Source organism: Otolemur garnettii, unplaced genomic scaffold (genome assembly GCF_000181295.1).
Source record: "Otolemur garnettii isolate 467f Iridium unplaced genomic scaffold, OtoGar3 scaffold00133, whole genome shotgun sequence".
Taxonomy (NCBI): Eukaryota; Metazoa; Chordata; class Mammalia; order Primates; family Galagidae; genus Otolemur; species Otolemur garnettii.
In genome coordinates this window covers 4,800,751-4,812,329 of record NW_003852528.1, presented here as the reverse complement: position 1 = coordinate 4,812,329, position 11,579 = coordinate 4,800,751, and the positions used below count along the sequence as shown (strand labels likewise).

Below are 11,579 nucleotides of genomic sequence, written 5' to 3'. Positions count from 1 at the left end.
CCCCTGTATCCTTCTAGAAGGCATCCTTTCCCCACCCATGCTCCTTGCCTGACCTAAGCTTCTCACAAGCATGTCTCTGAGTACCTGCCCCTGAACGGCCCCTCTGAACAGCCCCAGGGCTCCCCACTTTCCTGTCTAGTCCTGCCTTTCTCCTAGCATGATCCCTGGCTGGCCATGCTGTCTCTCTAACATATTCTGCTCCTCTCAGTGTGGTGTCCCCGGGCCTCTGACTCTGCCCTCTCTCCAGCCCCAGCTCTTTCACTCCCACCGCTGTCACATGGCACTGACTTTGGTTTTGAGGTCCCACTCTAGCTCTTGCACATGCTGACCCTGATGCTGGTGTGCCCTTCCTCCTGCCTGACTCGATCAGCTGCTCTTCATCCCTCCCTGGTGGTGCAGAGAGCCCCTCCTCCAGGACTCAGCTCCCAGGCAGGACTAGGATGGGGCAGGCGTCCCTCCCCACTGCCTGGTCTGAGGCCCTGGGCACCACGTGGCTCTGTGCATAGGGCAGGTTGAGCCTCAGGCACACCCAGCCTCCTGCAGCAGTGCTCCTTCTGTGTCCCCAGCCCGAGGACATCAACTATGCCTCGCAGAAGCAGGTGTACCGGGACATCGGCGAGGAGATGCTGCAGCATGCTTTTGAGGGCTACAACGTGTGCATTTTTGCCTATGGGCAGACAGGGGCCGGCAAGTCCTACACCATGATGGGCAAGCAGGAGAAGGACCAGCAGGGCATTATCCCGCAGGCAAGCAGGCTGGGGCACGAGGCCAAGGGTGAGGGCAGACTGGGTTGGTGGGACAGGGCAGGACCAGCTGAGGCTCAGAGACCCGGGCAGGCTCCCCCAGAGCAGCCCTGGATAGCAGGGGGCTGCAGGGGTTGGGGCAGGGGGAACCACTTTGGCCTAACAGCAGTTGCAAACTCAGGCCTTGGAATTAAGTACAGGAAGGCCATCTCCCCGTGGTGGGTGACTAGGAGAGCCCTGACTGGGGCAGCTGTTCTCAGGGGCCAGCAGGGCCAGCAGAGAGAGGTGCTGGGGGGTGGGTGACTAAATCCAGACAAAATGGCTCTTTATGCAGCAGAAAGCCCACCCCCTACCCCACCCTGGCAGGTCTCCAGACCTGAGCTCCTAAGTTCTCATCTGCTCAGTGAAGGGAGTGTGAGGGGCCTAGGGGCTGCAGAGCTGATTGTCACCAGTCAGCGACCCTGAGTTAAGAGGCAGACACTACTCCTTGGCTGCAGGCCTTCAAGTGCCTCAACACTGGCACATGTGTCCTGGGGCAAGAAGCACCCCCAGGAGCAGCACCCTGGGGAGTGGCCCCTGATCACGCTGACTGTCTCCTTCCATCCCTGCAGCTCTGTGAGGACCTCTTCTCTCGCATCAATGACGCGACCAATGACAACTTGTCCTACTCTGTGGAGGTAGGGCCCTGGGGCAGGCTGGGGACTCCTGTGTGCTCAGTCATGCAGTTCTGGCTTAAAGTCAGTTCCTGCCACTGGTCTGCACCCTCAGCCTGTCACCTGTCCACATGACACTCACACCAGCGAGCCTGTGCAGAGCCCAGAAGGGGAAGGGGAAGTCCTCCATGTTTGCCCAGTGGCTACTCTGAGTTGGGTGCAGGAACAGCCACAGACCTGCACAGCCTGGGCCTTGCTGTGGCAGAGGTGGCCCTGGTGTGCATGTGTCCCAGAGACCAGAGAGCCCTGGAGAAGGAAGACCAGCTGGTGGGGGTGGCTGATGCCCCACCTTGCACATGCATGAAGGGCCGCCAGCTGGGCTGCCTCTGCCCCCCACCTCAGGTCCCTGATGGCATGGCTTGGTCCTGCAGGTCAGCTATATGGAGATTTACTGTGAGCGCGTCCGGGACCTTCTGAACCCCAAGAACAAGGGCAACCTGCGAGTGAGGGAGCACCCACTGCTGGGGCCCTATGTAGAGGACCTCTCCAAACTGGCTGTCACCTCCTACAATGACATCCAGGACCTCATGGACTCAGGGAACAAGGCCAGGTGTGTGGAGGGTCACTCTCCTCCGGAAGCCCCACCTTCATCTCTGGGCTGGCCCTTGTGCACCTGTTGATCTTGCTTGGGGTGTGTCCAGTGGTTCCCGTGGAGATATGCATTTGTGTGCTTGAGGACATGCAGAGAGGCTGTGGCTCCTTCTGTACAAGGGCCACTGTCACCTTCCCAGGGCTGCTCCTCCGGGGGGGCTCTCTACCCTATAGCCAAGGTGCCTGTGGGGGTGTCAGCAGAGCCTGTGGCAGCTGGCTTGGTGGGGCTAGGAGTCCAGAGCATGCTGGGACCAACACGGGCATATGGGGAGGGGTCAGCTGCTACTGGCCATGCAGTCCCCTTATCAGCCACTAGTGGGCTGATAAGGAGGCCACTCTAGGCCTCCTTCCTGGGATGCTCTGGTTGTCAGACAACAGTGCCATCTCTCTGCCACCTGGGACTCCCCAGAGGGTGAGGTGATTGTCTGCATCAGTCCCAGTTCCTGAGGTGTGGGGGACATGTGCCATCCTGAATTGGCCTGGTGCCCCCCCTAGTTGTTCCTGCAAGGCCTCTCAGTGTAACCTCTCTGTGACCCAGCTGTGGGTTGCCACAGATAGCAAGCTGAGTGTCCCTGGCCAGTGGGGTGACATTGGGACCAGCTCTAGTCCTGTCAGACAGGAGCTGGGGGACCCTGCTGCTGGGGGGTAGGGCTCCTGGGGATGGGGTGGGATCCTTGGCTACCCAGAGTGGCTAGTTTGGGCCATGGCCTGGGATGAACTGTGGAAGCCCCTTCCCCTTCTGGGTGGGGTTTTCCTACATCAGGATGCTGGGGTGCTCCTGCCCAGTTGGGTGACACCTAGCTGCCCCTGGGCCGCTGGGAGCACTTCCCTCCCCAAGTGCCAGGCGTGAGCTGGGCTGAGGATACCGCAGTAGGTGGGCCGGTGTGGCCTTGCTTGAGCCCTGACAGAAGGTGTAGCTGCCACCTGGCTGGTCAGGGCAGCCCTGGGAGCCTGGGGGAGCTGATGCTGATGACCTGGCCCAGTGTATGGGCACTGCCAGTGCCCCTCATGCCAGACCGGACGAGGGTTAGCCGGTGTGGCTTCCTATTCCTCAGGACGGTGGCAGCCACCAACATGAACGAGACCAGCAGCCGCTCCCATGCCGTCTTTAACATTATCTTCACCCAGAAGCGCCATGACGCAGAGACCAACATCACCACAGAGAAAGTGAGTGCACCACAGAGAAAGTGACCACAGCAGTGGCCCGTGGCCAGGGCATGGACAGGTCAGGGCAGTCAGGGTGGGAGGAGGATGCCAAACCGAACATAGGCTGTGAGGTGTGGGCAGTGTCCTCATTGGGCACCAGGGCTGACCTGAGCATCCCCAGGCCTACAGGGCCTCCTTCCCTGGGCGCATGGGGCTGCTGGGGTGTGGAAGGGACTCAGAGTCAAGGGACCACGGTGGACCTGAAGTCTGGGCTGTTCTTGTGGAGACTATGGGGGCTATGGAGGGATGTCCCTAGGGCTGCCCTGCATTATGGCAGCCCCTCCAGGCCAGGGGATAGAACGAGATGCAGCCACACCTGGGGGGCTGTGAAGGTAGGGTGATGAGTTCAGTGAAAGCCTATCACAAAGGTATATGGGGCCCTGATGCAGGCTAGTAAGACGGTGGTCCTCCCACCCCCTCTAGGGGCAACGGCCTTTGATACCACAAAGGTGGGCTTGTGCTGAGCGGGCACAGCCCTGCCTGCTATTGATGCCCTTCCCACGCACCTTGGCATCCTCAGTGGACCAGGTGGGCTGTCGTCTCCCTGGGCTTTATCCTAAACATCCAGTCTGTGGGTTTCTGGAAGATACAGCAGGCAGGTGCTGAGCTTCCCCCTGTCTGTCCCCATGGTACCCCAGTCCCTCCACCCCCCGGTGGCACCTTAGCTGTTTCCCAATGGTGGAGTTCTCTCAGTACACACCTGGGGCCCACAGGGGACCTGGTGAGGTTACCACTACTCAGTCCCTGATGGTGCAAGAGGCAGCTGTGTGCGTTCTGTCAACCACAACCACATGAAGTAGTGGGCAGGGCCTCGGGCAGGCTGAGGGCTGCTGGGGCTGCTGGGAGCCATGTTGGTAGGGCTGCAGCTCTCACTAGCTGGGGATCCTGAAAGGGTCCTGCCAATGTCCATGGTCTATAGACACCTGGGTGAGTCCTGCCCTACGGCTGTGGCTCAGAAGGGCCTGGGCCTCCTAGAATGCATGTGGCAACCCTGGGATGAGGGAGCCCCTAGAGGGAGTCTGGACAGTGCCCTGGGGCTCTGGGGATAGCTGTGCCCATGAGGCAGCTGAGCAGTGGCTATGGCCCTCCCAGGACCTAGGTTCTAGTCCCACCATACACGATGAGGGCTGTCTGTGGAGACCGTGACAGATGTACCTCGCAGGTGCTGTAGGGAGTCAGTAGGCTATTATGTGAAGAGTACATAGCACGTGGAGACAGCATCACATGCACCAAGGGCATGCAGCTTCTCAGGGGAGGTGGCTTGGCACCTCACGCTGGTAGGGCATCAAAAGGGCTGCAAATAGAGGTGGAGGAAGAGACTGTGGGGTCAGAGCCACCAGGCTCTGGGAGGGCCTTGGCCATGGAGCCCCCAGCATTAGTTTCGTGGCATCTCCTGCATTTGATGCATTTGCCCTTTCAGGTGAGCAAAATCAGCCTGGTGGATCTGGCTGGGAGCGAGCGGGCTGACTCCACAGGGGCCAAGGGCACACGTCTCAAGGTAGGGGCCAGGCTTCCAGGCCCTTGGCGTGCAGTGGCTACTCTGCCCTCTATTTACCTGCTGTCAGGGTCCAGTGTTCCTGCTTGGCTTATGGGGTGGATGAGTGGGTGAGAGGGCTCTGGGGGGGCTTCAGGGGCATTGGGCCAGCCCAGGTAAGCCTGGGCAGGAGTGAGGTAGGCACAGACCAGGGCCTCAGGCCTCTGGCAGCTGGCTCCGGGTGAATGAGGATAGAGACCAGCCAGGAAGGCAGTCCTCTTCTGTACCCTCACCTGGGCCAGCGGTACCTGTGTTTTCCCTGCAAAGGAGTGGGGGCTGTGAGGCAGTGGGGGCTGTCAGCTGGCTGGCCAGCATCCTGGGGTCACCCCACGCCCTGTTGCAATAGTTCTGGGTGTCAAGAGGGAGAGTTTTTACTTTCTTGACCCCTCCTGTTGTCTGATGGTTGGAAATGGTTCTGGTGGGGAGGTATGAGATGTTACGGGGATTCTGACGGAGCTGAGGAGAGGTGCTGGCAAACTGCTGTCCTTGGCTGGTGGCTCTCCGCTGGCTTCCTGCCAGAGCATCCATGCCCTGCTCAGAGGTCAGCAGTCAGGGCTGGTGGCCTCAGCCCCATGCCACATGGGTCAGTCTCAGGGTATCACTCTGGAGCAAGAGGCTTCTGAGACTTCTTGATGTCCTGACCATCTTCTCTGCACACAGGAAGGAGCCAACATCAACAAGTCCTTGACCACGCTGGGGAAGGTCATCTCTGCTCTGGCTGAAATGGTGAGCTGGCTCTGGGTGCCCAGAACCAGAGTGACTGGGAGCCTGTCCTACCTGTCCCCAGGTCCCATCAGTGATGAGGGGGCTAGGATTCAAGGGAAAGCCCAGAGGTCAGGGGAGGGTCACAAGCTAGAGATGGAGTAGTGATCCTTGTTATTCCCTGGAACTTCTGTATAAGGGGGATGTGCTGCCTTCTTCACAGGGCCTGTCTGAGGGTACTATGGGCTCTGGTGAACATGTTGGCTGGTACTCTAGAAGGACAGGCCTGTGGTCAGCAATGACCTCACTTTGCTCAGTCTAGGCCATCCTTTGGGGGAGCCCATGGTCCTTAGAGGTGAAGGGCTGGACTTAGGGATCCATGCAGGATAAGCAGCACTGCCCATTCACTGAGATACTCAGTCCTGAGGCCAGGGAAGGATGATGCTCAGCAGATCCGACCCTACACTGAAATTGTTGGGGGTGGAGGGGAGACTGCAGGGGGTACAACAGCCTGAGAGGGCGCATGGCATTTGGCCTAGCTGTCAGGATCGGCTCAGGATGATGGACTTTGGCACAGCTCTTTTGTCATCTGGAGTCAGACCATTCCCATGTCCCCTTATACACCAGGGCCTCAAGCTCACTCCAGGTCCCCTAACCCTTTTGTCTTTTCATTTCCAGGACTCAGGACCCAACAAGGTAAGCCACCTTCTTTGGTCCCGAGTGGAGGGTACTGTTCCCATGCAGCCTAGGCAGCAGAATTCCCCCTTCATTCACTCATTCAACACACACACCCCGAGCCCCACTCTGAGCCCTGTGCCAGCAGCTGGGCCTCACAGCGACCAGTGCATGTCTTCTGGGTCCACGGTGCAGTGCGGGCAGAAACAGAAAAATAAAAATGTAATTGCAAATTGGGATGAATTCTAGAGAGGAAAAAAAATGGGCTTCTAGAGTGACACCCAAGTGAGACAACTTTGGACAGGAAAGCTTTTGGGAGGGTGGCTGCAGGGTGAAGCCCTGAGGAGTGAGGAGGAGCTGGCAGGGGGCGGAGAGCCTAGCTAGGTGGTAGGAAGGGCTGGTGGGAGATGTGAGGTGCCAGGTGCAAGTGCAAGCTGGGGGCTGTAAGCAGAAAGTGTGTGGAACCATGAGAGGAGCTGTGAGAGTGAGCATGTGAGGAAGTGTAAGGAAAGTGTACAGAATTGGTGGGAACTATGCAAGGAACTGTCTGGGGAATTATTTGGGGAACTGTGAAAACTTCTTGGGGAAATGAGTGGGAAACACTGTGATGGACTCTGTCAAGGACTCTGAGGGATCAAGTGAATTGTGACCAACTGTAAAGAACTGAGAAAATGTACCTGGATGTGTGAGGAGAATTATGAGGAGGAGATGTGAGGAGATGGTAGATGATGGGGGGAACTGTGTTGGTGGCTGGGTGGATGGTACAGGGGAACCATGTGAGGAGCTGTGTGGACAGTGCAGGGGAACCATGTGGGTGGCTGTGTGGATGGGTGGAAAGGATGTTATGGGACCCACATGAAGGGCTGTTAGGAGCCCCTGTGTGAGGAATTGTAGGGCACAGTGTGGGGCAGTATTGGGTCCTGTGTATTCTCTGTGAGGAGCTATGGAAGTATGGGGTGGCAAGGGAACATGTGGAAATTGCATATGGAACCATAAAGACCTGTGTGGAGAACTGTGAGCAGAACAGCACAAGAATTGATGTGAGGCTGTGTGGGAAGTGAGTATAGGGGGGCTACATGGGACTGTGTGGGAAGTGCCATGTGGCAGGTTGGGAAGAATTATGAGGAGCCATGTGTGGCTGTGTGGGGACCCATGAGGAGCAGTGGAGGGAACTGTATGCATGGCTGTGAGGAACCACAGGGAAGCAGCAAGCATGAGGCGCGGTGTGAGAGGAAGTCGTGTGAGGAGGTGTGGGGAGACTCATGAGAGTCGAGTGTGTGGAACTATGTGAGAAACCCTGTGGGGCATTGTTTAGGTTGATGTGAGGTACTGTTTAGAGAACTGTGTGGAAATTCTGAAATTCTGTAAAAAACTATGAGGAACTATGGAAATGGGAGAGGAAGTGTGGGACCTGGGGCTATGAAAGGAATTCTGTGGAATGATGATGAGAACAGAGTAACTGTGAGGGAATGTGAAGAACCTATGGGGAGCTGGGGGGGGGGGTCACATCTGTGAGAGAACTGTAGGCTCTGTGTGATGAACAGTGTTAGGAACTGTGTAGGGGGAAAACTGTGTGGGGGAACCATGTGAGGAACTGGGTAGGGACTGTGTAGGGAACTGTGCTGGGAACTCTGTGGGGAATGGCGTGGGGAACAGTGTGAGGAAGTGTGTGGGAACTGTGTGAGGAAATGTATGGGAACTATGTGAGGAATGTGTCAGGAATTCTGTGGGGAAGTGTGGGGACGTGTGTGAGAAATTGTGTGAGGAATAGTGTAAGGAACTGTGTTGGCACTGTGTGGGGAACTGTGTGGAAACTGTATGAGGAACTATGTGAGGAACTGTGTGAGGAACTGTAGGAAACTTTGTGGCAACTGTGTGAGAAACCATGTCTGGGAATTGTGTTGGAAAATGAGTGAGGAACTCTGGGAACTGTTTGAGAAATTGTGTGAGGAACTGTGTGAGGAAATGAGTGGGCAACTGTGTGGGGAATTGTGTGAGGAACTGTATGGCAACTGAGGAACTGTGAGGAACTGTATGGGGAACTGTTTTAAACTGTGAGGAACTGTATGAGGAACTATATGGGGAACTGTGTGAGGAAATGTATGAGGAACTGTGTGGGAACTGTGTGGGAACTGTGTTTGTAACTGTGTCAGAAACTAAGTGGGTGAACTGTGTGAGGAACTGTGTGGGAACTCTGGAGAACTGTATGGGGAACTGTGTGGGAACTGTGTTGGTAACTGTGTCAGGAACTAAATGGGGGAACTGTGTGGGAACAGTGAGGAACTGTGTGGGGAACTGTGTTGGGAACTATGTGGGGAACTGTGTGGGAACTGTGGGAGGAACTGAATGGGAACTGTATGAGGAACTGTGTAGGAAATGTAAAGAACTGAGAGGAACTGTGTGCGGAACTGTGTGTCGGGGGGGTCTGTGTGGAAAATTGTGTGAGGAACTGTGTGGAAAATTTGTGAGGAACTGTTTTGAACTGTGAGGAACTGTGTGGGAACTGGTGGACAACTGAACTGTGTGGGGAATTGTGTGGGGAATTGTGTGAGGAACAGTGTCAGGAACTATGTGAAGAACTATGTGAGGAACTGTGGGGGAACACTGTGTAGGGAACTGTGTGGAAAAATGTGTGAGAAACTGTGTGAAAAATTTTGTGAGGAACTGTGTGGGGAAGTGTATGAGGAACTGTATTGGGAACTGTGTGAGGAACTGTGCAAAACTATGAAGAACTGTATGAGAAAGTATCTGAGGAACTGTATGGGGAACTGTGTGGGGAACTGTATGGGGTACTGTGAGAGGAACTGTGTGGGGAACTGTGTGAGGAGCTGTTTTGAACTGTCAGGAACTGTGTGAGAAACTGTGTGACAACTGTGAGGAATTGTGTGAAGAATCATGTGGAAAATTTTGTGAGGAACTCTTTTGAATTGCGAGTAGCTATGTGAGGAGCTCTGTGAGGAACTATGTGGGAAACTGTTTGAGGAGCTGGGTGAAGGACTGTATGGGAACTGTATGAGGAACTGTCTGAGGAACTGTGTGGGAAACTCAGTGGGGGAACTGTGTGGAATATGTGAGGAACTGTATTGAAAACTGAGGATTTGTGTGAAGAACTGAGTGGACAACTGTGTGGGGAATTTTGTGAGGAACTTCGTGGGCAACTTTGGGGGAACATGTGAGGAACTGTGTGAGGACCAGTATGAGGAGCTGTGTGGGAAACTGGAAAATTATGTGAAGAACTGTGTGGAAAATTTTGTGAGAAACTATTTTGAACTGTCAGGAACTGTGTGAGAACCTGTGTGACAAAGATGACGAACTGTCTGAGGAACTGTATAAGGAACTATGTGGGAAATTGTGTAGAAATTTTTTGAGGAACTGTTTTGAACTGCAAGGAGCTATGTGAGGAGCTCTGTGGGAAAAATTGTGTAAGGAACTGTGAGGAAAATGTGTGAGGAACGTTGTGTGGAGCTTGTGGGGAACTGTGTGGGGAACTGTCTGAAGAACAGCAAGAACTGTGTGGGGAAAACTCTGTGGGGAACTGTGTGGAAAATTTAGTGTGGAAATGTTTTAAACTCTGAGGAATTTTGTGAGGAACCCTGTGGGGGAACTGTGAGCAGAAGTGTGTGAGTAACTGTTTTGGAAACTGTGTGGGGAACTGTGTGAAAAATTGTGTGAAGAACTGTGTAAAAAAATTTATGCAGAACTGTTTTGAACTGTGAAGAGTTGTGTGAAGAACTGTTTGGGGAACTGTGTGGAAAATTGTGTGAGGAACTCTGGAAAATTTTGTGAGGAAATCTTTTGAACTGTGACAAACTGTGTGAGGAGCTCTGTGGGGAAAACTGTGTGACAAATTGTGTGGAAAATTGTGTGAGGAACTGTGTGAAAAAATTTGTGAGGAACTCTATTGAGCTGTGTGGGGGAACTGTGTTGGAAACTGTGTGAGTAACTATGTGAGGAGCTGTGTGGGAACTTGTGTGAGGAACTCAGTGGGGAGCATGTGAGGAACTGTGTGGGGGACTATGTAAAGCCTATGAGGAGTTGTGTGAGGATTGTGTTGGAACTGTGTGAAGAACTCAGTGTGGAACTGTGTGGGGAACTGTGTAGTTTGAGGAACTATGTGGGGAACTGTGTGAAGAACTCAGTGGGAAACTGTGTGGAACATGTGAGAAACTGTTTAGGGAACTATGTAAAGCCTGTTAGGAGCTGTGTGAGGATTGCATTGGGAACTGTGTGAGGAATTGTGTGGGGGAACTGTGAAGAACTGTGTGGAAAATGTGTGATGAACTGTGTGCAAAATTTTGTGAGGCACTGTTTTGAACTATGAGGAGCCCTGTGGGGAGAACTGTGTGAGGAGCTGTGTGGAGAACTATGTAGAATACCTGAGGAACTATGTGGGGAACTATGTAAAACTTGTGAGGAACTGTGTGAGGATTGTGTTTGGAAGTGTCTGAGGAACTGTGTGGGGAACTATGTTAAGCCTGTGAGGAGCTGTGTGAGGATTGTGTTGGGAATTGTGTGGAGAACCATGTGGAAAGTTTTGTGAGGCACTGTTTTGAACTGTCAGGAGCTGTATGAGGAGCTCTGTGGGTGAAAACTTGTGTGAGGAACTGTGTGGGGAACTATGTAAAACCTGTGAGAAGCTGTGTGAGGAACCGTATTGGAAACTGTGTGGGGAACTATGTGGGGCACTGTGTAAGAAACTCAGTGGGGAACTGTGCGGAACCTGTGAGGAACTGTGTGGGGAACTGTGTAAGGAACTGTGTGGGGAACTGTGTGAGGAACTTTGTGGAATCTGTGGGGAACTGTGTGACTAGTCCTGTGAGCTCCCGGGTGGGGGCTTCGCTGAAACCTTTTTAGGACCTGGGCTGGCAGCGGGGCACAGGGCATGAAGAAGAGGTGGCCAGCTAGGGGCAGGGGCCTGATCTGAGGTCCTTAGCCTTGCAGAAGCAGAGTCCCCTTTAGTCTAGCGTGTGGCTTTCAGGTCCCAGCTGGTGGTGGTGGGCAGGAGACCAGGTGAGAGCACAGAGGCTAGAGGGAGGGCACAGGGTGGTCCTGGGACACGGTGGAGGTCACTGCACAGGGATTGCTGGTGACTGGTGAAGCAGTATGAGGTAGAAGTGGGACTGCAGGGGCTGAAGTGGCCAAATGGTTATGGGGCATTTATTATGGTAGCCAGGGGGACGGCACACAGCAGAAACTTCCCCCTAAGGAATCTAATAATCACAAGTCAAAACAGAAATAGAGTTGTTCTCTTACTTAGTTTCTGTCCTCAGGAGGAAAGGAAAGCTTCCCACTCTGGCCAGTCACCAGAAGCCCACTTTTTTTTTTTTTAAGAGACAGAGTCTCACTTTGTTGCCCTGTGCCGTGGCGTCACAGCTCACAGCAACATCCAGTTCTTGGGCTTAGGTGATTCTCTTG

At 54.3% G+C, this 11,579-nt stretch overlaps 1 protein-coding gene across 1 annotated transcript in view; it reads left to right on the top strand.

Annotated features, from left to right (window-relative positions):
* The window catches only part of KIF1A (kinesin family member 1A), a 70,057-nt gene that overhangs the window by 5,201 nt on the left and 53,277 nt on the right, over positions 1-11,579 (top strand). The window contains exons 3-9 of the mRNA XM_003798281.2: positions 567-746; positions 1,355-1,420; positions 1,828-2,006; positions 3,103-3,214; positions 4,674-4,751; positions 5,448-5,513; positions 6,168-6,185. Of these exons, the coding sequence (XP_003798329.1) occupies positions 567-746; positions 1,355-1,420; positions 1,828-2,006; positions 3,103-3,214; positions 4,674-4,751; positions 5,448-5,513; positions 6,168-6,185 (699 nt within the window). The remainder of the gene's footprint in view (positions 1-566; positions 747-1,354; positions 1,421-1,827; positions 2,007-3,102; positions 3,215-4,673; positions 4,752-5,447; positions 5,514-6,167; positions 6,186-11,579) is intronic.